Genomic DNA, 27,050 nt, shown 5'->3' on the forward strand with positions numbered 1-27,050 from the left:
TTCTTGACTCCTTCTGTATCACAAACAGTACTGTATTTGCAAATCTGGTATGTCATAAATGTATAGATGTAGCAGTACTGACTATCTGTATGTCATGTATGTCATATATGTCTATATGAATTGAAAATGGGGGACCCTGATGGAAACAAGACAAACGTCTTTCTCAGGTCTGCATCCCCTTAACAATTGTATGTATTGAGCCGTACTGTATTGTACCCATTCTGCAATCTGTTAAATAAAGTTTTCATTCATTCATTCATTCATGCTTTCCACCCCTGTGACACCGGGTGTGTGTTCCCGTCAGGTGCAGCCAGAGGGCGCTGTACACCACAGGCAGAGTACACCGGTCCATGGAGGTAATGAAGCTGTGACTTATGGCTATGATCAGTCCCATCGCAGGCGAGCAGGCTTCCATCCACGTGGCCGGCTACGCCGGCGGCGTCAATATTAATCCCAGCCGAAGAGTGCAAGCAGCTACGAGGACCACAAGTGCACCTCAAAGGCACTAAAAAACAAATTACAAACATCTCAAAACAAGCTAGTCAGACTACTACTTGACCTGACTCCTAGAACCCACCTCACCCCTGCCCACTTTGACAACCTAGGATGGCTTAGAGTAGACGACAGAGTACAGCAACTTGCAATGGGCCTGGTCTACAAGATACACTACGCGACCAAGGTACCCATGTACATGTCAAAATACTTCCCAAAGGTCAGTGAATACCACGATCACAACACCAGAGGGAGCTCCACAAATCATGTAAAACCCAGATTCGGCTCAAACAAGGGACTAAACACGTTTCGCAATTATGCCACATCAATGTGGAACGCCCTGCCTAAAGCTGTAAAGGAATGTGAATCACTACCCACCTTCAAAAACACTCTCAAAAAACACCTACGTGAGACTGCAATTCGAAACTGGCCCCTACAAATGTCCTAACCTAGTTGTACAGTAAATGACCAAGTAAGGCTTTGTCAACATTCCAATGTACAGTGTAAAATGTGTGTGTGTCCCCTACCCAACCCCCCCCCCCCCCCCCCCCACCTCCAATGTACAGCCCTCACCCAACCCACCCAACCCCACCCCACCAACCTCCTCCAATGTACAGTTTCTACGCCAAATGTATATACACTCCTTTTCTGGACACTTTTGTATCACAAACAGTACTGTATTTGCAAATCTGATATGTCATAAATGTATAGATGTAGCAGTACTGTCTATCTGTATGTCATGTATGTCATATATGTTATGATGAATTGAAAATGGGGGACCCTGGTGGAAACAAGACGAAAGTCTTTCTCTGGTCTGCATCCCCTTAACAATTGTATGTATTGAGATGTACTGTACCCATTCTGCAATCTGTTAATAAACTTTTCAATCAATCAATCAATTGATTGATTGATTGAAAAGTTTATTAACAGATTGCAGAATGGGTACAGTACAGTACAGCTCAATACATACAATTGTTAAGAGGATGCAGACCTGAGAAAGACTTTCGTCTTGTTTCCATCAGGGTCCCCCATTTTCAATTCATCATATGACACACATGACATACAGATAGACAGTACTGCTACATCTATACATTTATGACATACCAGATTTTCAAATACAGTACTGTTTGTGATACTAAAAAAAATCCAGAAGAAGAGGGTATATACATTTGACATAGAAACTGTGCATTGGGGGAGGTTGGGTAGGTGGGGTGGGGCTGTACATTGGAGGGGGGGGGGGGGGGGGGTGTGGGTAGGGGGGGGGACACACTGTACATTGGAATACTGACATACATTTGACATAGAAACTGTACATTGGAGGAGGTTGGGGCTGTACATTGGAATACTGACAGAGCCATGCTTGGTCTTTATTGTACAACTGGGTTAGGACATCTGTAGGGGCCAGTTTTGAATTGCAGTCTCCCGTAGGTGTTCTTTGAGAGTGTTTTTGAAGGTGGGTAGTGATTCACATTCCTTTACAGCTTTGGGTAGGGCGTTCCACATTGATGTGGTGTAATTGCGAAACGTGTTTAGTCCCTTGTTTGAGCCGAATCTGGGTTTTACATGATTTGTGGAGCTCCCTCTGGTGTTGTGATCGTGGTATTCACTGACCTTTGGGAAGTATTTTGACATGTACATGGGTACCTTGGTCGTGTAGTGTATCTTGTAGACCAGGCCCATTGCAAGATGCTGTACTCTGTTGTCTACTCTAAGCCATCCTAGGTTGGCAAAGTGTGCAGGGGTGAGGTGGGTTCTATAGGAGTCAGGTCAAGCAGTAGTCTGACTAGTTTGTTTTGAGATGTTTGTAATTTGGTTTTTAGTGCCTTTGAGGTGCTTTGGTACCATGAGGTGCAAGCATAGTCGTAGTACCCTTGAATGAGTGCTCCTGCCAGAGTCTTCAGGGTATTCTTGTTTACCAGGGAGGAGATCCGGTACAAGAATCGAGTTCGTTGATTGACTTTTTTTATTACATTGGATGCCATTTTGTCACAGGAAAGATTAGCCTCTAGGATGGAACCCAGATAGGTAATTTCATCTTTCATTGTGACAATATTGTCACCCACTGTAACTGAGAAGCCGTCTGTTTTGCTGAGTTTGTTATTTGAACCGAAGAGAATGGACTCTGTTTTGCCCATGTGTAATGATAGTTTGTTGTCGGCGAGCCATATGCAGATTTTGCCTAGTTCCGAGCTGAGGGTTTTTTCAACCTGTAACTTGTTCTTGTCAGAGACCAGCAGGGCTGAGTCGTCCGCAAACAGGAACAAGTTGCAGTCACAAGCTGACGACATGTCATTTGCATAAATTAGGAACAGTAGTGGTCCTAGTATGCTTCCTTGTGGAACACCACAGTTCACTGTGAGGGGGGGGGGATAGGGTACCGTTTACCTCCACCATCTGTTCTCTCCCCTCGAGGTAGGATTGTATCCAGCTCACTGATAAACTATCAAAACCAATTGCTTTTAGCTTGTCAATCAGAATGGTGTGATTGACAGTGTCGAAGGCCTTTTGTAGGTCTAGCATGACCATGCCGCAGTATTTGCCCGCGTCCACCTCTTGCTTGATGTGGTCGTTCAAATAGAGAAGGCATGTGTCAGTGGAGTGGGATGTTCTGAAGCCAGATTGGAATTCGTAGATTAGATTTTTATCCGTAAGGTACTTTTCGACCTGTTCGTATACTATTTTTTCCATGACTTTCGAGATGGATGTAAGGATAGAAACAGGGCGGTAGTTGCCTGGGTCTAATTTGCTGCCCTTTTTGTGCAGGGGTGTTACTCTCGCTATTTTGAAGTCCTTGGGGACGTGTCCCTGTTTTATGGAGAGGTTTATTATGTGTGTGATGACTGGGGTGATGGCGGCTGCTGAGTCTCTGAGGAATTTGGAGGGGATGTTGTCATGGCCAGTGGCCTTGTTCGGTTGGAGGGCGCCCAGTTTATCGAGTACCTCATCTGTAGTTACCATTTCCAGTTTGAAATCGTCTTTGTGGACGCCTAGGTTCTTGTAGTATGCTACTATGTGTTCTACCCCATACTGCCCTGAGTGGGAGTATGCGGTTGCGGTTATGTGGTCCTCGTAGCTGCTTCAGCATAATTGTTTGTGTTATTTCCCCGGGTGAGGAGACCGCGCGCGCCCCGGTAACTGAGTGCCCAGCACTCTCTGCGATTGATCAAATAAGGAAACAAACACAGAAGATGCACATTGAGCTGTACTGTACTGTACCCATTCTGCAATCTGTTAATACACTTTTCAATCAATCAATCAATCAATCACATACATGGATGTAATGACAGCAAGAAGAGGCAAACATCGCCTGCTGCGTCCATCGCGTATATATATTATTATTATATTATATCTCTGATTAACCGTGTTGAATGGGGCGTCTGAACTAAGCAGGGACCTCATGCGCATGCGCGGCGAAGAATGCGGAAGCGCTCTTGCACTCTTCGGCTGGGATTAATATAGACGCGCCCCGGCGTGTGCAGTACAACCTGTCTTCAGACAGCGAGGACGACAGTGTTCAGCGAGAGAGGATTCCTACACTACGACCGGGTCAGTATGATGGCACCACACCATGGAAGGACTTCTTGCAGCGCTTTGAGAGCTGTGCTGAGGCTAATCGCTGGTCGGAGAACACTATGGCTGTCCAGTTGAGGTTCTGTCTCATAGGTGCAGCAGGAGCAGTGGTCCACCGCAACCCAAGGTCAGCACGCTGGGACTACAGAGACATTGTTGAGGAGGTGGAGGTTGCTTATGGCCCATCATCAGAGTATGCAGTGGCTGTTGCCATCGAGTTAAGGCAACGAATCCGCCTGCCAGGTGAGGCACTACACATCTTGAGGGACGACATATATGAGAAAGTGTCTATTGCATACGCTGACCGTTCTGAAAAGGAGCAGGATGCAATCAGTGTTGAGGTGTTCACTAATGCTATGGGGGACGCCAACATTATTCAGAAGCTCCTAGAAGACCGACCTCGCACATTAGCCCAAGCTTACGACATTGCTCGTCGTTATGAAACTACCAGGAGAGCAGCTACCAGCGTTGCACAGCTCATGCAGACTGGAGCACGGAATGTAGCCGAGCGGAGAACCAGAATGGCTATGGTGCGCGATTATGCCCACTCTGATGAAGCTGAGGGAAATAATGGTGCAGCACCAGCCCATGTCAGGCGATTAAAAATATTAATCTAATTACAGGATTTGTAAATAATTAATCTAATTAATCACATTTTAATCGCATAACCATTTTATGCCTGATATTCTATAATCATATAATCATATAAATCATATCATCAATCAATCAATCATAAAAAGAAAAAAAGAAAAAAAATTAATATGGGAAAAGCAAGGCATACACTCATTAGGAGACGTTTTCAACAAACAGGGTTTTTGTAGTTTCGATGAAATACGCACATTTTTTTATCTCACCAAGTCCACATATTATTTTTACGCACAGTTATTGGCATGTTTGAAGGCTCACAGTGTTCCATTAAGGATACCAATTGTACACCACAGATACCACACATTTTTCTATGAAAGAGAGACATCGAGAGGTTTTGTTTCAGATTTTTATCATCAATTACTATCGGCCTCGTATGAAACCCTCCATCTAGACTCAGTCTGGAGGAGGGATATACCAGACCTGGAGATAGACTTTGACTGGCAAGAGGCCTGGGTAAATGTACGACTTGCATCAAGGAACCCGGACCATCAACAAATCAATCTTAACTATATTCACAGGACATACTTAACTCCTATAAGACTGAACAAAATGGGTCTTGAACAAGACTCCAAATGCTCCTTATGTACAAATGGGGACGAAGGGACATTCATGCACATGTACTGGGACTGCCCACCAGTTAAGATATTCTGGAAAGAGGTGACCCAGCAATTATCAAATCTCTTAACTCTGGATATACCTGTACACCCCTTTGTATTACTGCTGAATGATGTTTTTGAGTGTGCAGTACATCCACAGCTAAAGAGATTGGTTTTATCCGGTATCACAGTGGCTAAAAAGCTGATAGCATCACGATGGTTTCAACCGGAAAAAATGTGCCGGAAGGTCTGGATTCTTACATATCTCGATGTGATTTATCAAGAAATATCTACAGCAAGAATTTTGGGTCTCAATGAATCCAAAATGACAATGTGGTTAGAAGTGGTGGAGAGAATAAAAGCTAGCATATAATGGTAGTGTCTGGTTAGGAACAAGTTACAATGGTTGGATTATCCAATGGGGGGTCCGGGAGGGGGGGGTACGAGCTGGAGCATATGTGTGTAGGTTTTTAGGTATTAGGGGTATATCCTGTATAAGACAATTAACTAAATCGTGATTTCATTGGATGTGCACGGTCAACTAATGCTTGTATATCTTATCGTGTGTTGTCATGTTTGTTTATATGTTTGTTTAAAAAAAATTAATTAATTAAATAAATGTTGAGTTAATTTGCATAACGCGATAATTTGCTGTGTAATTAATTAATCTAATTAACGCGATAAACTGACAGCCCTAATAAAAACATAAAACACACACACAAAGTACACAGCAAAACCTTTATTAACATAACATGATGGCAAAATGGGCGGCTACGTGGCGTAGTGGGCAAGGCGCTCGCCACGAATGCGGGGACGCTGGCGATCCCAGCGCTCCACATTGCTTTCAGTTTAGCTGGTCGTCCGCACTGATACACATTGGCCGTATCAGGGGGTGGGAAACTGATGGGTGGGGATCGGGCGTTGTGGACAGCGACTCCTACAGGTCGGTTGGTGCGCCTGCGCAGTAGAATCAGGAAGTGTCGGGGGCAGCGTGAGCCTCCCACGCGTTACTCCTCGCCACTGAGAGATCGAGCTGTGCAGGTGAAAAGATGCGACTGCTGTTACCTCAAGTACCGGAGGGGACTCGTGCTATGTATGACTTAGTCCACATTGCAGCCGGCTTGTGGGAGGCAAGAAACAGCGTTCGTGACGGGGGAGGGTTGAATTGGATGATACGAAATTGGGATGGGAGAAAAAATAGAAAATAGGGAGAAAAAGTGGATAAAAAAAAAAAACATGATGGCAAAATGGAGACAAGTGTTCCGTCGGCTTCGGCAAATAACGTCTTGTGTTTGTCGTGCAGGTGAACCTGATGCAAGTACATGAAGCTCAGCACCTCCAGAGACTTCCGTATCAATGCTGCCACCCTGGAGGTGGCTCTGCAGCCAGCCGGTAGGTAGGTAGGTTGGTGCTGCCACCCTGGAGGTGGCTCTGCAGCCAGCCGGTAGGTAGGTAGGTAGGTTGGTGCTGCCACCCTGGAGGCGGCTCTACAGGACCAGGACAGCCAGCCGGTAGGTAGGTAGGTTGGTGCTGCCACCCTGGAGGCGGCTCTGCAGCCAGCCGGTAGGTAGGTAGGTAGGTGCTGCCACCCTGGAGGCGGCTCTGCAGCCAGCCGGTAGGTAGGTAGGTTGGTGCTGCCACCCTGGAGGCGGCTCTACAGCCAGCCGGTAGGTAGGTAGGTAGGTGCTGCCACCCTGGAGGCGGCTCTGCAGCCAGCCGGTAGGTAGGTAGGTTGGTGCTGCCACCCTGGAGGCGGCTCTACAGGACCAGGACAGCCAGCCGGTAGGTAGGTAGGTAGGTGCTGCCACCTCCGGCCCTCCGTACAGAACAACAACAAGTCCCTCACCGGTGCTTCTTTGGCTGAGCGGTAGACGCTTGGTTCCCCCATGTGGGTTAGAATCCGTTACATTCTGAGAAGTCGGGTTCAGCCGTATTCTCAGTGCCGTTTGTTTCCATCCTTCAGACGACCACCGCCCCCCCCCCCCCCCCCCCCCCCCCCCCAGAGCCAGAGACGACCCAGGAACCCAAGAAGAGGAGGAGGAGGAGGACACTGAACGCTCCCCTGGTACTTGATCAGCGGTTGGAGCGTGGGCTGGATGGATGGACGGGCGGCCCCCTGGTACTAGATCAGCGGTTGGAGCGTGGGCTGGATGGATGGACGGGCGGCCCCCTGGTACTAGATCAGCGGTTGGAGCGTGGGCTGGATGGATGGACGGGCGGCCTCCTGGTACTTGATCAGCGGTTGGAGCGTGGGCTGGATGGATGGACGGGGGCGGCCTCCTGTGGTGGAGGCGTGGTCCTGCGCTGCTCTGCACCCACACAGCGTTACCATCTCTCCTGAGCCAGAGAGCCTTTAGTGATGTCCATGATCTGGTAGATGTCCAAGGCTTCACCTGCGGAAACGTTTAAAAAGGTTTTTTTGTACATTTAAAATTAGAAATCGTATTGAAAAGGTAGACGAATGAAAACGTCCAAAGCACAACATTCGAACCCTTTCACTGCCTCACTACCAACACGGTTAACCCTTTCACTGCGACAATACACAGAAGGTTAACCCTTTTACTGCCACACGACAGCCGGTTAACCCTTTTACTGCCACACGACAGCCGGTTAACCCTTTTACTGCCACACGACAGCCGGTTAGGGTGGCGACCGTCGGTTGTGTGATAGTAAAGGGTTAACATTATGTCGTGTGGCAGTGAAAGGGTTAATAAGAAAGACGGTGATTAGTTAAGTAAGGGTAAATAACTAAGCAGTGATTACTTAAGTAAGGGTAAATAACTACTTAAATAAGGGTAATCACAGCACCATTGTTATTCAACTTTTTTAACCAATGATTAATCCTCTGGAAGTTTTCATTGGTCAGTTTTTTTTTTGCATGTAACGTTATTATTGTTGAGCAGCTTCCATGAATAATTAAGACATTATTATAGATCTACTCAAGTGTCATTGTATTCCTGTCATATGTTGTTCTGCGATATTAATATGCAAGTCTTTATTCAGGGGTGGAAATCAGCCCAGGACCATTTTTAGCCCAGGAATTGATTTCCCTAAGTTCTATCATTGACTGTATTGCTATTGTATTATTATTATTACATGTTAATTGTAATTGTTTGTAACAAATTGTACAATCTAAGTGATTTATTACTTCCATGTTCTAAGTTATATTCTACAATACTGTAAAGTCAAGCAGTAAATTTTTTTTTATAAAAGCTAAAAGTTGTCGATTTTCTTCTACTCTTAAAACTGAATATTAAAAGTTGAAAACCAATGTTTAGAGCTTGTACTGTCATCACCAGGGGGACTAGATTCACCCTTTCACGACCACACTACAGCAGGTTAACCCTTTCACGACCACACTACAGAAGGTTAACCCTTTCACAACCACACTACAGAAGGTTAACCCTTTCACGACCACACTACAGAAGGTTAACCCTTTCACTACCACACTACAGAAGGTTAACCTTTTCACTACCACACTACAGACGGTTAACCTTTTCACTACCACACTACAGAAGGTTAACCCTTTCACTACCACACTACAGAAGGTTAACCTTTCACTACCACACTACAGACGATTAACCTTTCACTACCACACTACAGAAGGTTAACCTTTCACTACCACACTACAGCAGGTTAACCCTTTCACAACCACACTACAGAAGGTTAACCCTTTCACGACCACACTACAGAAGGTTAACCCTTTCACGACCACACTACAGAAGGTTAACCAATTCACTACCACACTACAGAAGGTTAACCTTTCACTACCACACTACAGAAGGTTAACCTTTTCACTACCACACTACAGAAGGTTAACCTTTCACTACCACACTACAGAAGGTTAACCTTTCACTACCACACTACAGAAGGTTAACCCTTTCACTACCACACTACAGACGATTAACCTTTCACTACCACACTACAGAAGGTTAACCTTTCACTACCACACTACAGCAGGTTAACCCTTTCACTACCACACTACAGAAGGTTAACCTTTCACTACCACACTACAGATGGTTAACCTTTCACTACCACACTACAGAAGGTTAACCTTTCACTACCACACTACAGCAGGTTAACCCTTTCACAACCACACTACAGAAGGTTAACCCTTTCACGACCACACTACAGAAGGTTAACCCTTTCACGACCACACTACAGAAGGTTAACCAATTCACTACCACACTACAGAAGGTTAACCTTTCACTACCACACTACAGAAGGTTAACCTTTTCACTACCACACTACAGAAGGTTAACCTTTCACTACCACACTACAGAAGGTTAACCTTTCACTACCACACTACAGAAGGTTAACCTTTCACTACCACACTACAGACGGTTAACCTTTTCACTACCACACTACAGAAGGTTAACCCTTTCACTACCACACTACAGACGATTAACCTTTCACTACCACACTACAGAAGGTTAACCTTTCACTACCACACTACAGCAGGTTAACCCTTTCACTACCACACTACAGAAGGTTAACCTTTCACTACCACACTACAGATGGTTAACCTTTCACTACCACACTACAGAAGGTTAACCCTTTCACTACCACACTACAGAAGGTTAACCTTTCACTACCACACTACAGATGGTTAACCTTTCACTACCACACTACAGAAGGTTAACCTTTCACTACCACACTACAGAAGGTTAACCTTTCACTACCACACTACAGACTGTTAACCCTTTCACTACCACACTACAGAAGGTTAACCTTTAACTACCACACTACAGAAGGTTAACCTTTCACTACCACACTACAGAAGGTTAACCTTTCACTACCACACTACAGAAGGTTAACCTTTCACTACCACACTACAGACGGTTAACCTTTCACTACCACACTACAGAAGGTTAACCTTTCACTACCACACTACAGAAGGTTAACACTTTCACTACCACACTACAGAAGGTTAACCCTTTCACTACCACACTACAGAAGGTTAACCTTTAACTACAGAAGGTTAACCCTTTCACTACCACACTACAGACGGTTAACCTTTCACTACCACACTACAGAAGGTTAACCTAGTGTGGTAGTGAAAGGCATGGCTGCAACCTAGTCTGTCGGTCGGTCGGACCACCAAAAACAAACTTGCCATGACGAGATATTTACTAGAAACAAATATCACACCAATCAGCCAGATGGTGGTGCTATAATAAAAAAGTATAGTATAACAAAATGTACATAAAATATAAAGTTCTTGAACCCAAATGAGATTTATATTCTGTAATATGGCTCGTAGGTCTGGACCAGAATTCAGAATTTAAACCACGTTTGGATACAAGAGCTCATAAAAACATTTTATGGGTCCGTGAAATCTGTGCCCCACATTTTACATCCAGGGTCACCAATGTGGTTAATGTCCTTCTCTCAGTTCTAGCTTCAGGAGAGAGAGCTGCGTATTCAGAAAACATCCACAAACTGTCCCCGGGCAACAGGAATAGAGTTTGAATTTTTCATATGGACACATTCTTTATTTTCTTTTAAAGGAACACGTCCAACATTATGGGAAATGTACCATCTACTCCAGAGTCGGTGCAAGAAGGTAGATATTTCCTCTCTGTGCATTCAGTAGAAAGCTAGTCTAACTTAGCACAATTTAGTCATCTAGCTGACGCTTTTATCCAAAGAGACTTTTGTGAACAAGTCAGCAGGAAGGGTACATCTCTCGTCAAATAATATAACGAGCTCGAGTGTTACACTCCGAGTGCATAGTAGTATATAGACAAGTATATTAAGTATATTAATATAAGTAAGTAATGTAAGTATATTAGTAGCGTAGGACCACTTTCCTAACTCCGGGAGCGGTGTGTTCGGCCCACAGCTGGGCGAGCCGATCCAAATCCATTAATTTGCGCTAAGCTAGGCTAGCTTACTGATGAATTGAAAACGGGGGACCCTGATGTAAACAAGACGAAAGTCTTTCTCTGGTCTGCATCCCCTTAACAATTGTGTGTATTGAGCTGTACTGTATTGTACCCATTCTGCAATCTGTTAATAAAGTTTTCAATCAATCAATCAATTACAGCCGGATCGCTTTCTTACTGAACGAACGCACAGGAGAGGAAATTAGTATCGCTCTTCTGTACCGATTCTGGAGAAGACGGTAAGTGCATTTCCCCCAATAAATGGTAAATAGACTGCATTTATATAGCAGCCTTTTATCCAAAGCGCTTTACAATTTCTCCTCACATTCACCCATTCACTCACCCGTTCACTCACCCGTTCACTCACACACCGATGGCGGAGGGTGCCAACCTGCACATCGGGAGCAATTAGGGGTCGAGCGTCTTGCTCAAGGACACATCGACACGCCACCTTCCGACTACCAGACGGCCGCTCTCTATACCTCCTGCCCCATAATGTTGGACTGTTATTTTTTTAAGTGATTAAGATGACGGCCATCCTGATCTCAAGCCCACGGTAGACTGAGTGAGTGAGTGAGTGAGTGAGTGAGTGAGGAGGAGAGACTAGCAGAGAGGAGGAGAGAGAGGAGCAGAGAGGAGAGGAGCAGAGAGAGGAGCAGAGAGAGGAGCAGAGAGGAGAGGAGAGAGGAGGAGAGAGGAGCAGAGAGGAGGAGAGAGGAGGAGCAGAGAGGAGGATGAGAGGAGGAGAGGGGAAGAGAGAGGAGCAGAGAGGAGGAGAGAGAAGCAGAGGGGAGGAGAGAGGAGATGAGCAGAGGGGAGGTGAGAGGAGCAGAGAGGAGGAGAGGAGCAGAGAAGAGAGGAGCAAGGAGAGGAGCAGAGGGGAGGAGAGAGGAGAGGAGCAGAGGGGAGGAGAGAGGAGAGGGGAGGAGAAAGGAGCAGAGAGGAGCAGAGGGGAGAGGAGAGGAGGAGAGGGGAGGAGAGGGGAGCAGAAAGGAGCAGAGAGGAGGAGAGAGGAGCAGAGGGGAGAGGGAGCAGAGAGGAGAGGGAGCAGAGAGAGGAGCAGAGAGGAGGAGAGCCGAGAGGAGGAAGGAGATGAGCAGAGGGGAGGTGAGAGGAGAGGAGCAGAGAGAGGAGCAGAGAGGAGCAGAGGGGAGGAGAGAGGAGCAGAGAGGGAGGGAGGAGCAGAGAGGAGCAGAGAGGAGGAGAAAGGAGCAGAGAGGAGCAGAGGGGATAGGAGAGGGAGCAGAGAGGAGGAGAGAGGAGCAGAAAAGGAGAGAGGAGCAGAGAGGAGCAGAGGGGAGAGGAGAGGGAGCAGAGAGAGAGGGGAGCAGAGAGAGAGAGGAGCAGAGGAGGAGAGAGGAGCAGAGAGGAGGAGAGAGGAGCAGAGGAGGAGAGAGGAGCAGAGAGGAGCAGAGGGGAGCAGAGGGGAGAGGAGAGGGAGCAGAGAGGAGCAGAGAGGAGGAGAGAGGAGCAGAGAGGAGGAGAGAGGAGCAGAGAGGAGCAGAGAGGAGGAGAGAGGAGCAGAGAGGAGGAGCAGAGGGGAGCAGAGGGGAGCAGAGAGGAGCAGAGAGGAGCAGAGAGGAGGAGAGAGGAGGAGAGGGGAGCAGAGAGGAGGAGAGAGGAGGAGAGAGGAGCAGAGGGGAGCAGAGAGGAGCAGAGAGGAGGAGAGAGGAGCAGAGGGGAGCAGAGAGGAGCAGAGAGGAGGAGAGAGGAGCAGAGGGGAGCAGAGAGGAGCAGAGAGGAGCAGAGGGGAGCAGAGAGGAGGAGAGAGGAGCAGAGAGGAGGAGAGGGGAGCAGAGGGGAGCAGAGAGGAGGAGAGAGGAGCAGAGAGGAGCAGAGAGGAGCAGAGAGGAGGAGAGAGGAGAGCAGAGGGGAGCAGAGAGGAGGAGAGAGGAGGAGAGAGGAGCAGAGAGGAGGAGAGAGGAGCAGAGAGGAGCAGAGAGGAGCAGAGAGGAGGAGAGAGGAGCAGAGAGGAGGAGAGAGGAGAGCAGAGGGGAGCAGAGGGGAGCAGAGAGGAGGAGAGAGGAGCAGAGAGGAGGAGAGAGGAGCAGAGAGGAGCAGAGAGGAGCAGAGAGGAGGAGCAGAGAGGAGCAGAGAGGAGAGGGAGCAGAGAGGAGGAGAGAGAGGAGAGAGGAGCAGAGAGAGGAGCAGAGAGGAGCAGAGAGGATGAGAGAGGAGGAGAGGAGCAGAGAGAGGAGCAGAGAGGAGGAGAGAGGAGGAGAGGGGAGCAGAGAGGAGCAGAGAGGAGGAGAGGGGAGCAGAGAGGAGGAGAGAGGAGCAGAGAGGAGGAGAGAGGAGCAGAGAGGAGCAGAGAGGAGCAGAGAGGAGGAGAGGGGAGCAGAGAGGAGCAGAGAGGAGGGAGGAGCAGAGAGAGGAGGAGAGAGGAGCAGAGAGGAGCAGAGAGGAGCAGAGGGGAGCAGAGAGGGAGCAGAGAGGAGCAGAGGGGAGAGGAGAGGGAGCAGAGAGGAGGAGAGAGGAGCAGAGAAAGGAGGAGAGAGGAGCAGAGAGGAGAGAGAGGAGCAGAGAGGAGGAGAGAGGAGCAGAGAGGAGGAGAGGAGCAGAGAGGAGCAGAGAGGAGCAGAGAGGAGCAGAGAGGAGGAGAGGGGAGCAGAGAGGAGGAGAGAGGAGGAGAGAGGAGGAGAGAGGAGGAGCAGAGAGAGAGCAGAGAGAGGAGCAGAGGGGAGAGGAGAGGGAGCAGAGAGAGGAGCAGAGGGGAGAGGAGAGGAGCAGAGAGAGAGAGGAGAGAGGGAGCAGAGAGGAGCAGAGAGAGGAGGAGAGAGGAGGAGAGAGGGGAGCAGATGGGAGCAGAGGAGGAGCAGAGAGGAGCAGAGAGGAGGAGAGAGGAGCAGAGAGGAGCAGAGAGGAGAGCAGAGGGGAGCAGAGGGGAGCAGAGAGGAGGAGAGAGGAGGAGAGAGGAGCAGAGAGGAGGAGAGAGGAGCAGAGAGGAGCAGAGAGGAGCAGAGAGGAGCAGAGAGGAGGAGCAGAGAGGAGCAGAGAGGAGAGGGAGCAGAGAGGAGGAGAGAGAGGAGAGAGGAGCAGAGAGGAGCAGAGAGGAGGAGAGAGGAGCAGAGAGGATGAGAGAGGAGGAGAGAGGAGCAGAGAGAGGAGCAGAGAGGAGGAGAGAGGAGGAGAGGGGAGCAGAGAGGAGCAGAGAGGAGGAGAGGGGAGCAGAGAGGAGGAGAGAGAGGAGAGAGGAGGAGAGAGGAGCAGAGAGAGGAGGAGAGAGGAGCAGAGAGGAGCAGAGAGGAGGAGAGAGGAGCAGAGAGGAGGAGAGGGGAGCAGAGAAGAGGAGAGAGGAGCAGAGAGGAGGAGAGAGAGGAGAGAGGAGCAGAGAGAGGAGGAGAGAGGAGCAGAGAGGAGCAGAGAGGAGCAGAGGGGAGCAGAGGGGAGCAGAGAGGGAGCAGAGAGGAGCAGAGGGGGAGCAGAGAGGAGGAGAGAGGAGGCAGAGAGGAGGAGAAAGGAGGAGAGAGGAGGAGAGAGGAGCAGAGAGGAGGAGAGAGGAGCAGAGAGGAGGAGAGAGGAGCAGAGAGGAGGAGAGGAGCAGAGAGGAGCAGAGAGGAGCAGAGAGAGGAGCAGAGGGGAGAGGAGAGGGAGCAGAGAGAGGAGCAGAGGGGAGAGGAGAGGAGCAGAGAGGAGGAGAGAGGAGGAGAGAGGAGCAGAGAGAGGAGGAGAGAGGGGAGCAGATGGGAGCAGAGAGGAGCAGAGAGGAGCAGAGAGGAGGAGAGAGGAGCAGAGAGGAGCAGAGAGGAGGAGAGGGAGCAGAGAGGAGGAGAGAGGAGCAGAGAGGAGGAGAGAGAGGAGGAGAGAGGAGCAGAGAGGAGGAGAGAGGAGCAGAGAGGAGCAGAGAGGAGGAGAGGGAGCAGAGAGGAGAGAGGAGCAGAGAGGAGCAGAGGGGAGGTGAGAAGAGAGAGGAGCAGAGAGAGGAGCAGAGAGGAGAGGAGAGGGAGCAGAGAGGAGCAGAGGGGAGCAGAGAGGAGAGGGAGCAGAGAGGAGCAGAGAGGAACAGAGGGGAGAGGAGAAGAGAGAGGAGCAGAGAGAGGAGCAGAGAGGAGCAGAGAGGAGGAGAGAGGAGGAGAAAGGAGGAGAGAGGAGCAGAGAGAGGAGCAGAGGGAGCAGAGAGGAGGAGAGGGGAGCAGAGAGAGGAGCAGAGGGGAGCAGAGAGGAGGAGAGGGGAGCGGAGAGGAGGAGAGAGGAGCAGAGAGGAGGAGCAGAGAGGAGCAGAGAGGAGGAGAGGGAGCAGAGAGAGGAGCAGAGGGGAGAGGAGAGGAGAGGGAGCAGAGAGAGGAGCAGAGGGGAGAGGAGAGGAGCAGAGAGGAGGAGAAAGGAGGAGAGAGGAGCAGAGAGAGGAGCAGAGAGGAGGAGAGGGGAGCGGAGAGGAGGAGAGAGGAGCAGAGAGGAGGAGCAGAGAGGAGGAGAGAGAGGAGCAGAGAGGAGAGGGAGCAGAGAGAGGAGCAGAGGGGAGAGGAGAGGGAGCAGAGAGAGGAGCAGAGGGGAGAGGAGAGGAGCAGAGAGGAGGAGAGAGGAGCAGAGAGGAGCAGAGAGGAGGAGAGAGGAGGAGAGAGGAGCAGAGAGGGGAGCAGAGGGGAGCAGAGAGGAGGAGAGGGGGAGCGGAGAGGAGGAGAGAGGAGGAGCAGAGAGGAGGAGAGAGAGGAGCAGAGAGGAGGAGAGGGAGCAGAGAGAGGAGCAGAGGGGAGGGAGAGGAGAGGGAGCAGAGAGAGGAGCAGAGGGGAGAGGAGAGGAGAGGAGCAGAGAGGAGCAGAGAGGAGCAGAGAGGAGCAGAGAGGAGGAGAGAGGAGCAGAGAGGAGCAGAGAGGAGCAGAGAAGAGGAGAGAGGAGGGAGAGAGGAGCAGAGAGGATGAGAGGGGAGCAGAGAGGAGCAGAGAGGAGGAGAGAGGAGCAGAGAGGAGGAGAGATGAGGAGAGAGGAGCAGAGAGGAGCAGAGAGGAGCAGAGTGGAGGAGAGAGGAGAGAGGAGCAGAGAGGAGCAGAGAGGAGGAGAGAGGAGGAGAGAGGAGCAGAGAGGAGCAGAGAGGAGGAGAGAGGAGCAGAGAGAGGAGCAGAGGGGAGAGGAGCAGAGGGGAGAGGAGAGGGAGCAGAGAGGAGCAGAGAGGAGGAGAAAGGAGGAGAGAGGAGCAGAGAGAGGAGCAGAGGGGAGCAGAGAGGAGGAGAGGGGAGCGGAGAGGAGGAGAGAGGAGCAGAGAGGAGGAGCAGAGAGGAGGAGAGAGAGGAGCAGAGAGGAGGAGAGAGCAGAGAGGAGGAGCAGAGGAGGAGAGAGGAGGAGAGAGGAGGAGAGAGAGGAGCAGAGGGGAGCAGAGAGGAGGAGAGAGGAGGAGAGAGGAGCAGAGAGGAGCAGAGAGGAGCAGAGAGGAGCAGAGAGAGGAGCAGAGAGGAGCAGAGAGGAGGAGAGAGGAGCAGAGAGGAGGAGATAGGGAGGAGGAGAGAGGAGCAGAGAGAGGAGCAGAGAGGAGCAGAGAGGAGCATAGAGGAGGAGAGAGGAGCAGAGAGGAGCAGAGAGGAGCAGAGTGGAGGAGAGAGGAGGAGAGAGGAGCAGAGAGGAGCAGAGAGGAGGAGAGAGGAGCAGAGAGGAGCAGAGAGGAGGAGAGAGGAGCAGAGAGAGGAGCAGAGAGGAGCATAGAGGAGGAGAGATGAGGAGAGAGGAGCAGAGAGGAGCAGAGAGGAGCAGAGTGGAGGAGAGAGGAGCAGAGAGGAGCAGAGAGGAGGAGAGAGGAGGAGAGAGGAGCAGAGAGGAGCAGAGAGGAGGAGAGAGGAGCAGAGAGAGGAGCAGAGAGGAGCAGAGGGGAGAGGAGCAGAGGAGAGAGGAGAGGGAGCAGAGAGGAGCAGAGAGGAGGAGAAAGGAGGAGAGAGGAGCAGAGAGAGGAGCAGAGGGGAGCAGAGAGGAGGAGAGGGGAGCGGAGAGGAGGAGAGAGGAGCAGAGAGGAGGAGCAGAGAGGAGGAGAGAGAGGAGGAGAGAGGAGCAGAGGGAGCAGAGAGAGGAGCAGAGGGGAGAGGAGAGGAGCAGAGAGGAGGAGAGAGGAGCAGAGAGAGGAGAGAGGAGGAGAGAGGAGCAGAGAGGAGGAGAGAGGAGGAGAGAGGATGAGAGAGGAGCAGAGAGGAGCAGAGAGGAGGAGAGAGAGGAGCAGAGAGGAGGAGAGAGAGGAGCAGAGAGGAGCAGAGGGGAGGAGAGAGGAGGAGAGAGGAGCAGAGAGGAGCAGAGAGGAGGAGAGAGGAGCAGAGAGGAGGAGAGAGGAGCAGAGAGGAGGAGAGAGAGGAGGAGAGATGAGGAGAGAGGAGCAGAGAGGAGCAGAGAGGAGCAGAGAGGAGCAGAGTGGAGGAGAGAGGAGGAGAGAGGAGCAGAGAGGAGCAGAGGGGAGGTGAGAGGAGCAGAGAGGAGGAGGAGAGAGGAGCAGAGAGGAGAGGGAGCAGAGAGGAGCAGAGAGGAGCGGAGAGGAGGAGAGAGGAGCAGAGAGGAGGAGCAGAGAGGAGGAGAGAGAGGAGGCAGAGAGGAGCGGAGAGGAGGAGAGAGGAGCAGAGAGGAGGAGAGAGGAGGAGAGGGGAGCGGAGAGGAGGAGAGAGGAGCAGAGAGGAGGAGCAGAGAGGAGGAGAGAGAGGAGCAGAGAGGAGCAGAGGGAGGAGCAGAGAGGAGCAGAGAGAGGAGGAGAGAGGAGGAGAGAGGAGCAGAGAGGAGCAGAGAGGAGGAGAGAGGAGCAGAGAGAGGAGGAGAGAGGAGCAGAGAGGAGCAGAGGGGAGGTGAGGAGAGGAGCAGAGAGAGGAGGGAGCAGAGAGGAGCAGAGAGGAGGAGAAAGGAGCAGAGAGAGGAGCAGAGAGAGGAGCAGAGAGGAGCAGAGAGAGAGGAGAGAGGAGCAGAGAGGAGGAGAGAGGAGGAGAGAGGAGGAGAGGGGAGGAGCAGAGAGGAGCAGAGAGGAGGAGAGGGGAGGAGAGAGGAGCAGAGAGGAGCAGAGAGGAGAAAGGAGGAGAGAGGAGGAGAGAGGAGCAGAGGGGAGCAGAGAGGAGCAGAGAGGAGGAGAGGGGAGGAGAGAGGAGCAGAGAGGAGGAGAGAGGAGGAGAGAGGGGAGCAGATGGGAGCAGAGAGGAGGAGAGAGGAACAGAGAGGAGGAGAGAGAGGAGCAGAGAGGAGGAGAGCAGAGGGGAGCAGAGAGGAGGAGAGGAGGAGAGAGGAGGAGAGAGGAGCAGAGAGGAGGAGAGAGGAGGAGAGAGGGGGAGCAGATGGAGCAGAGAGGAGGAGAGAGGAACAGAGAGGAGGAGAGAGAGGAGCAGAGAGGAGGAGAGGAACAGAGAGGAGGAGAGCAGAGGGGAGCAGAGAGGATGAGAGGAGGAGAGAGGAGCAGAGAGGAGCAGAGAGGAGCAGAGGGGAGCAGAGAGGAGGAGAGAGGAGGAGAGAGGAGGAGAGGAGAGCAGAGAGGAGCAGAGAGGAGGAGAGATGAGGAGAGGGGAGGAGAGAGGAGCAGAGAGGAGCAGAGAGGAGGAGAGAGGAGCAGAGAGGAGCAGAGAGGAGCAGAGAGGAGGAGAAAGGAGGAGAGAGGAGCAGAGAGGAGGAGAGGGGAGCAGAGAGAGGAGAGAGGAGCAGAGAGGAGCAGAGAGGAGGAGAGGGGAGCAGAGAGGAGCCGAGGGGAGGAGAGAGGAGCAGAGAGGAGGAGAAAGGAGCAGAGAGGAGGAGAGAGGAGCAGAGGAGGAGAGAGGAGGAGAGAGGAGGAGAGAGGAGCAGAGAGGAGCAGAGAGGAGGAGCAGAGGAGGAGAGAGGAGCAGAGAGGAGGAGCAGAGGAGGAGAGAGGAGGAGAGAGAGGAGCAGAGGGGAGCAGAAAGGAGGAGAGGGGAGCGGAGAGGAGGAGAGAGGAGCAGAGAGGAGGAGCAGAGAGGAGGAGAGAGAGGAGCAGAGAGGAGGAGAGAGGAGCAGAGAGGAGGAGAGAGGAGGAGAGAGAGGAGCAGAGGGAGCAGAGAGGAGGAGAGAGGAGGAGAGAGGAGCAGAGAGGAGCAGAGAGGAGCAGAGAGGAGCAGAGAGAGGAGCAGAGAGGAGCAGAGAGGAGGAGAGAGGAGGAGAGAGGAGCAGAGAGGAGGAGAGAGGGAGGAGGAGAGAGGAGCAGAGAGAGGAGCAGAGAGGAGCAGAGAGGAGCAGAGAGGAGCAGAGTGGAGGAGAGAGGAGCAGAGAGGAGCAGAGAGGAGGAGAGAGGAGGAGAGAGGAGCAGAGAGGAGCAGAGAGGAGGAGAGAGAGGAGCAGAGAGGAGCATAGAGGAGGAGAGATGAGGAGAGAGGAGCAGAGAGGAGCAGAGAGGAGCAGAGTGGAGGAGAGAGGAGAGAGGAGCAGAGAGGAGCAGAGAGGAGGAGAGAGGAGCAGAGAGGAGCAGAGAGGAGGAGAGAGGAGCAGAGAGAGGAGCAGAGGGGAGAGGAGAGGGAGCAGAGAGGAGCAGAGAGGAGGAGAAAGGAGGAGAGAGGAGCAGAGAGAGGAGCAGAGGGGAGCAGAGAGGAGAGGGGAGCGGAGAGGAGGAGAGAGGAGCAGAGAGGAGGAGCAGAGAGGAGGAGAGAGAGGAGCAGAGAGGAGGAGAGAGGAGCAGAGGGAGCAGAGAGAGGAGCAGAGGGGAGAGGAGGAGAGAGGAGCAGAGAGAGGAGGAGAGAGGAGGAGAGAGGAGCAGAGAGGAGCAGAGAGGAGCAGAGAGGAGGAGAGAGAGGAGCAGAGAGGAGGAGAGAGAGGAGCAGAGAGGAGCAGATGGGAGGAGAGAGGAGGAGAGAGGAGCAGAGAGGAGCAGAGAGGAGGAGAGAGGAGCAGAGAGGAGGCAGAGAGGAGCAGAGAGGAGGAGAGAGGAGCAGAGAGGAGGAGAGAGGAGCAGAGAGAGGAGGAGAGATGAGGAGAGAGGAGCAGAGAGGAGCAGAGAGGAGCAGAGAGGAGCAGAGTGGAGGAGAGAGGAGCAGAGAGGAGCAGAGGGGAGGTGAGAGGAGCAGAGAGGAGGAGGAGAGAGGAGCAGAGAGGAGAGGGAGCAGAGAGGAGCAGAGAGGAGCGGAGAGGAGGAGAGAGGAGGAGAGGAGGAGAGGAGCAGAGAGGAGGAGCAGAGAGGAGGAGAGGAGAGGAGCAGAGAGGAGCGGAGAGGAGGAGAGAGGAGCAGAGAGGAGGAGAGGGGAGCGGAGAGGAGGAGAGAGGAGCAGAGAGGAGGAGCAGAGAGGAGGAGAGAGAGGAGCAGAGAGGAGCAGAGGGAGGAGCAGAGAGGAGCAGAGAGGAGCAGAGAGAGGAGGAGAGAGGAGCAGAGAGGAGCAGAGAGGAGGAGAGAGGAGCAGAGAGAGGAGGAGAGAGGAGGAGAGAGGAGCAGAGAGGAGCAGAGGGGAGGTGAGGAGAGGAGCAGAGAGAGGAGGGAGCAGAGAGGAGCAGAGAGAGGAGCAGAGAGGAGCAGAGAGAGGAGCAGAGAGGAGGAGAGAGGAGCAGAGAGGAGGAGCAGAGAGGAGGAGAGAGAGGAGCAGAGAGGAGCAGAGGGAGGAGCAGAGAGGAGCAGAGAGAGGAGGAGAGAGGAGGAGAGAGGAGCAGAGAGGAGGAGAGAGGAGCAGAGAGAGGAGGAGAGAGGAGGAGAGAGGAGCAGAGGGGAGGTGAGGAGAGGAGCAGAGAGAGGAGGGAGCAGAGAGGAGCAGAGAGGAGCAGAGAGGAGGAGAAAGGAGCAGAGAGAGGAGCAGAGAGAGGAGCAGAGAGGAGCAGAGAGAGGAGCAGAGAGGAGGAGAGAGGAGGAGCAGAGAGGAGCAGAGAGGAGGAGAGGGGAGGAGAGAGGAGCAGAGAGGAGCAGAGAGGAGGAGAAAGGAAGAGAGAGGAGCAGAGGGGAGCAGAGAGGAGCAGAGAGAGGAGGAGAGAGGAGGAGAGAGGAGCAGAGAGGAGCAGAGGGGAGGTGAGGAGAGGAGCAGAGAGAGGAGGGAGCAGAGAGGAGCAGAGAGAGGAGCAGAGAGGAGCAGAGAGAGGAGCAGAGAGGAGGAGCAGAGAGGAGGAGAGAGAGGAGCAGAGAGGAGCAGAGGGAGGAGCAGAGAGGAGCAGAGAGGAGCAGAGAGAGGAGGAGAGAGGAGGAGAGAGGAGCAGAGAGGAGGAGAGAGGAGCAGAGAGAGGAGGAGAGAGGAGGAGAGAGGAGCAGAGAGGAGCAGAGGGGAGGTGAGGAGAGGAGCAGAGAGAGGAGGGAGCAGAGAGGAGCAGAGAGGAGCAGAGAGGAGGAGAAAGGAGCAGAGAGAGGAGCAGAGAGAGGAGCAGAGAGGAGCAGAGAGAGGAGCAGAGAGGAGGAGAGAGGAGGAGCAGAGAGGAGCAGAGAGGAGGAGAGGGGAGGAGAGAGGAGCAGAGAGGAGCAGAGAGGAGGAGAAAGGAAGAGAGAGGAGCAGAGGGGAGCAGAGAGGAGCAGAGAGGAGGAGAGGGGAGGAGAGAGGAGCAGAGAGGAGGAGAGAGGAGGAGAGAGGGGAGCAGATGGGAGCAGAGAGGAGGAGAGAGGAGCAGAGAGAGGAGGAGAGAGGAGGAGAGAGGAGCAGAGAGGAGCAGAGGGGAGGTGAGGAGAGGAGCAGAGAGAGGAGGGAGCAGAGAGGAGCAGAGAGGAGCAGAGAGGAGGAGAAAGGAGCAGAGAGAGGAGCAGAGAGAGGAGCAGAGAGGAGCAGAGAGAGGAGCAGAGAGGAGCAGAGAGAGGAGCAGAGAGGAGGAGAGAGGAGGAGCAGAGAGGAGCAGAGAGGAGGAGAGGGGAGGAGAGAGGAGCAGAGAGGAGCAGAGAGGAGGAGAAAGGAAGAGAGGAGCAGAGGGGAGCAGAGAGGAGCAGAGAGGAGGAGAGGGGAGGAGAGAGGAGCAGAGAGGAGGAGAGAGGAGGAGAGAGGGGAGCAGATGGGAGCAGAGAGGAACAGAGAGGAGAGAGAGGAGCAGAGAGGAGGAGAGGAACAGAGAGGAGGAGAGCAGAGGGGAGCAGAGAGGAGGAGAGGAGGAGAGAGGAGGAGAGAGGAGCGAGGAGGAGAGAGGGGAGCAGATGGGAGCAGATGGGAGCAGAGAGGAGGAGAGAGGAACAGAGAGGAGGAGAGAGAGGAGCAGAGAGGAGGAGAGGAACAGAGAGGAGGAGAGCAGAGGGGAGCAGAGAGGATGAGAGGAGGAGAGAGGAGGAGAGAGGAGCAGAGAGGAGCAGAGAGGAGGAGAGAGGAGCAGAGAGAGGAGGAGAGAGGAGGAGAGAGGAGCAGAGAGGAGCAGAGGGGAGGTGAGGAGAGGAGCAGAGAGAGGAGGGAGCAGAGAGGAGCAGAGAGAGGAGCAGAGAGGAGCAGAGAGAGGAGCAGAGAGGAGGAGAGAGGAGCAGAGAGGAGGAGCAGAGAGGAGGAGAGAGAGGAGCAGAGAGGAGCAGAGGGAGGAGCAGAGAGGAGCAGAGAGGAGCAGAGAGAGGAGGAGAGAGGAGGAGAGAGGAGCAGAGAGGAGCAGAGAGGAGGAGAGAGGAGCAGAGAGAGGAGGAGAGAGGAGGAGAGAGGAGCAGAGAGGAGCAGAGGGGAGGTGAGGAGAGGAGCAGAGAGAGGAGGGAGCAGAGAGGAGCAGAGAGGAGCAGAGAGGAGGAGAAAGGAGCAGAGAGAGGAGCAGAGAGAGGAGCAGAGAGGAGCAGAGAGAGGAGCAGAGAGGAGGAGAGAGGAGGAGCAGAGAGGAGCAGAGAGGAGGAGAGGGGAGGAGAGAGGAGCAGAGAGGAGCAGAGAGGAGGAGAAAGGAAGAGAGAGGAGCAGAGGGGAGCAGAGAGGAGCAGAGAGGAGGAGAGGGGAGGAGAGAGGAGCAGAGAGGAGGAGAGAGGAGGAGAGAGGGGAGCAGATGGGAGCAGAGAGGAGGAGAGAGGAACAGAGAGGAGAGAGAGGAGCAGAGAGGAGGAGAGGAACAGAGAGGAGGAGAGCAGAGGGGAGCAGAGAGGAGGAGAGGAGGAGAGAGGAGGAGAGAGGAGCAGAGAGGAGGAGAGAGGAGGAGAGAGGGGAGCAGATGGGAGCAGATGGGAGCAGAGAGGAGGAGAGAGGAACAGAGAGGAGGAGAGAGAGGAGCAGAGAGGAGGAGAGGAACAGAGAGGAGGAGAGCAGAGGGGAGCAGAGAGGATGAGAGGAGGAGAGAGGAGGAGAGAGGAGCAGAGAGGAGCAGAGAGGAGCAGAGGGGAGCAGAGAGGAGGAGAGAGGAGGAGAGAGGAGCAGAGAGGAGGAGAGAGGAGCAGAGAGGAGCAGAGAGGAGCAGAGAGGAGGAGAAAGGAGGAGAGAGGAGCAGAGAGGAGGAGAGGGGAGCAGAGAGAGGAGAGAGGAGCAGAGAGGAGCAGAGAGGAGGAGAGGGGAGCAGAGAGGAGCCGAGGGGAGGAGAGAGGAGCAGAGAGGAGGAGAAAGGAGCAGAGAGGAGGAGAGAGGAGCAGAGGAGGAGAGAGGAGGAGAGAGGAGCAGAGAGGAGCAGAGAGGAGGAGCAGAGGAGGAGAGAGGAGCAGAGAGGAGGAGCAGAGGAGGAGAGAGGAGGAGAGAGAGGAGCAGAGGGGAGCAGAAAGGAGGAGAGAGGAGGAGAGAGGAGCAGAGAGGAGCAGAGAGGAGCAGAGAGAGGAGCAGAGAGGAGCAGAGAGGAGGAGAGAGGAGGAGAGAGGAGCAGAGAGGAGGAGAGAGGGAGGAGGAGAGAGGAGCAGAGAGAGGAGCAGAGAGGAGCATAGAGGAGGAGAGAGGAGGAGAGGGGAGCAGAGAGGAGGAGAGAGGAGCAGAGATGAGGAGAGAGGAGGAGCAGAGAGGAGGAGAGAGGAGCAGAGATGAGGAGAAAGGAGCAGAGAGGAGGAGAGAGGAGCAGAGAGGAGAGAGGAGCAGAGAGGAGGAGAGAGGAGCAGAGAGGAGGAGAAAGGAGGAGAGAGGAGCAGAGAGGAGGAGAGAGGAGGAGAGAGGAGCAGAGAGGAGGAGAGAGGAGCAGAGAGGAGCAGAGAGGAGGAGCAGAGGAGGAGAGAGGAGGAGCAGAGGAGGAGAGAGGAGGAGAGAGAGGAGCAGAGGGGAGCAGAGAGGAGAGAGGAGGAGAGAGGAGCAGAGAGGAGGAGCAGAGAGGGGAGCAGAGAGGAGGAGAGAGGAGGAGAGAGGAGCAGAGAGGAGGAGAGAGGGAGGAGGAGAGAGGAGCAGAGAGAGGAGCAGAGAGGAGCATAGAGGAGGAGAGAGGAGGAGAGGGGAGCAGAGAGGAGAGAGGAGCAGAGAGAGGAGGAGAGAGGAGCAGAGATGAGGAGAGAGGAGGAGCAGAGAGGAGGAGAGAGGAGCAGAGATGAGGAGAAAGGAGCAGAGAGGAGGAGAGAGGAGCAGAGAGGAGGAGAGAGGAGGAGAGAGGAGCAGAGAGGAGGAGAGAGGAGCAGAGAGGAGCAGAGAGGAGGAGAGAGGAGGAGAGAGGAGCAGAGAGGAGGAGAGAGGAGCAGAGAGGAGGAGAGAGGAGCAGAGAGGAGCGGGACCCACCTGGCGGGAGGCCGTATCTGCGCTCCAGGCCCGTGGGGTTGGACGGGGTCACGCAGTCCATGGTGACCTCCTTCCTCAGACACTGGTCGACGTCCACCGCGCTGAAGAACGCCACGGACTGGGGGAGGTCCTGCATGCCCAGCGCGTGGGCAAACATGCACCTGGGGGGGGGGGGGGGGGGGAACAGGGTGAGGGCGTGTGGGCAAACATGCACCTGGGGGGGGGGGGGGGGCAGGGGGGGGGGGGGTGAGGGCGTGTGGGCAAACATGCACCTGGGGGGGGGGGGGGGGGGTGAGGGGGCGTGGGCAAACATGCACCTGGGGGGGGGGGGGGACATCGGTCATGCATGTCATCATGGTCTCACATTGATGGACGAGCCGTGGTATCTGCAGGGGTATTAAATTCATAATTCTCAATTTTAAAGGCCTTGAAGGGTATTAAAAAAAAAAGTCTTGTATTGCACGGATGTGGACGCACGCACGCACGCAAAAATGAAACGTTATTATTTCATCTGATGCAGATCGCATGCACAAACATTGGAGTTGACATTCCTTCTATTGTGCGCCAACAGGAGAGACCACAAGTGTCTCATTATAGACAGAACCGTTATTGACCCACTGTGGGGTGGAGGGTGAATGTCATGCCAGTCTGATAAAGGGTCAATGGGAGGCATGTAGAATTGCACAAAAAGGAATTCATTATTCTGACGAGTATTGCACTTGGCTACTTGTTTACTTTTGCAGTGTTCAGATAACACTGAAATGCATGTTATGGATATGAAGCACTCAGGAATGGTTTGTTTAGTAGCAGGATACAAGTTTATACATTTATAACTAAATCATTTATTATTGCACTTTTCATTTACTGTTGTAGTGAAATGCAGCAGGAATGCTGCTTTGTGTTTGTTGAGCAGTGGGCTTTAAGTTCATACATTTATTTTAATAGAAGCCTTAATTATAATTTGTCATTTTTGTATATATTTGGGTTACACAGCAATACTTTCAAATTCAGCTGTATTTATAAATTCATAAAGTTGAAATTAAGCATTACTAAATGCGTTTGAAATGGAATAAAAACAAAGTTACAACAAATTATAATTGTTTATATGCCTTATTTATCACATCTGTGACCATTATGGGCTATTTGAGTGATGGGGTACTACTGGCGGGACTGCTGATAAACAATGCGGCCCCCCAGATTGAGTGTGGACATTAGTGGCCCTCACCATATACAAAGTTGCCCACCCCTGCTACAGAGGGTCCAATCTTTGGAATGCAGCTGATCCTATTCTGAGGAAATCTCCATCGCTGCTTATTTCTAAAGCAAACTACAGAAAAAATTCTCATATCCAAAAGTAGTAGATATAGATAAATAGGTCATACATGCAGGTGTGCATTTAGTTATGTGGGTGGATAGGTTTGTAGGCAGGTGGGTGGGTGGTTATGTATTATTATGTATACACTACAGTATATGCATGTAGGGCTGGGCGATATAACGATAACGATAAATATCGCGATATATTTTAATAATCGATATCGAATAAAAAAATCGATTTTATTTTTATTTTAACAATTTTTTTTATTTATCTTTTTTTTGTGACCTGCAACAGGGCAGTTTTAAAACCAGAGACAGTGGACAGACTTGTCTTTCTTGCCTGCAACTTAAAGTAATGGCTTTGCTTGTCCAAATGACAATACTGACCAAATTGAGATTTATTTTTCTCTTGTCCATTTATTTTGTTTGCTTTCTAATTTAAAATACAGTTTGAAACCGTCTGTACACAGTAGGCTATGTGTGCTAGCAGAGCTAGACTCCAGTCACGAGTCACAGTGCACATGTGCGGTGGTTTGTCCGCCAAAAAAGCGCCTAAAGATCGAAAATAAACTAGCAGAGCCAGAACTGTTCAACTCCCCTGGAGCCACAGCCAGCAGAGAAGCCGGTTTACTTTCGCTTTTAAACCAGCTGCAGCCTGAGAACTGGAGTGTGAGGGGATGTAACACTAAAGATGGCGGCAACGACAAAGAATTGCTGCAAAATAAACATACATCTGTTATTTAAAAAAAAAAAAAAAAAAAAAAAAAGTACTTATAACAATTTCGATAATTATCGATATAGAGAAATATGATAACATTATCATATCGTTATCGCGATATGATTTTTTGCCATATCGCCCAGCCCTATATGCATGTATGTACTGTGTATGTCTGTTTGTGTTAACACATATCTTTTGAATGTATTACTGGTATTTTTTTTAATAAAATGTACATTTTTGTAATGTTTGATTTTACAAAACGGGGGGGAAGTTCTCGATAAGCCTCTAGGCTTCTAAACTTCTCCTACACAATATGGTTATTATGTATTAAATTTTTTTGACTTTTTGTTTAACTCTTTGTGTTAATAAATAAAATACAAAAATACAATACGCGCGTACCAGGGGCGGACTGGGACAC

At 52.1% G+C, this 27,050-nt stretch overlaps 1 protein-coding gene across 1 annotated transcript in view; it reads right to left on the reverse strand.

Moving 5' to 3' along the window:
• Positions 1-7,327: 7,327 nt before the first annotated feature.
• Positions 7,328-27,050, reverse strand: part of polg (polymerase (DNA directed), gamma) — a 78,045-nt gene continuing 58,322 nt past the window's right edge. Inside the window, exon 22 of the mRNA XM_084334490.1 lies at positions 7,328-7,699. Within this exon, the coding sequence (XP_084190616.1) occupies positions 7,632-7,699 (68 nt within the window). The 3' untranslated portion in view covers positions 7,328-7,631. The remainder of the gene's footprint in view (positions 7,700-27,050) is intronic.

The sequence above is a fragment of the Notolepis coatsorum genome (genome assembly GCF_963971535.1).
Source record: "Notolepis coatsorum genome assembly, chromosome: 18".
NCBI classification, from domain to species: Eukaryota; Metazoa; Chordata; class Actinopteri; order Aulopiformes; family Paralepididae; genus Notolepis; species Notolepis coatsorum.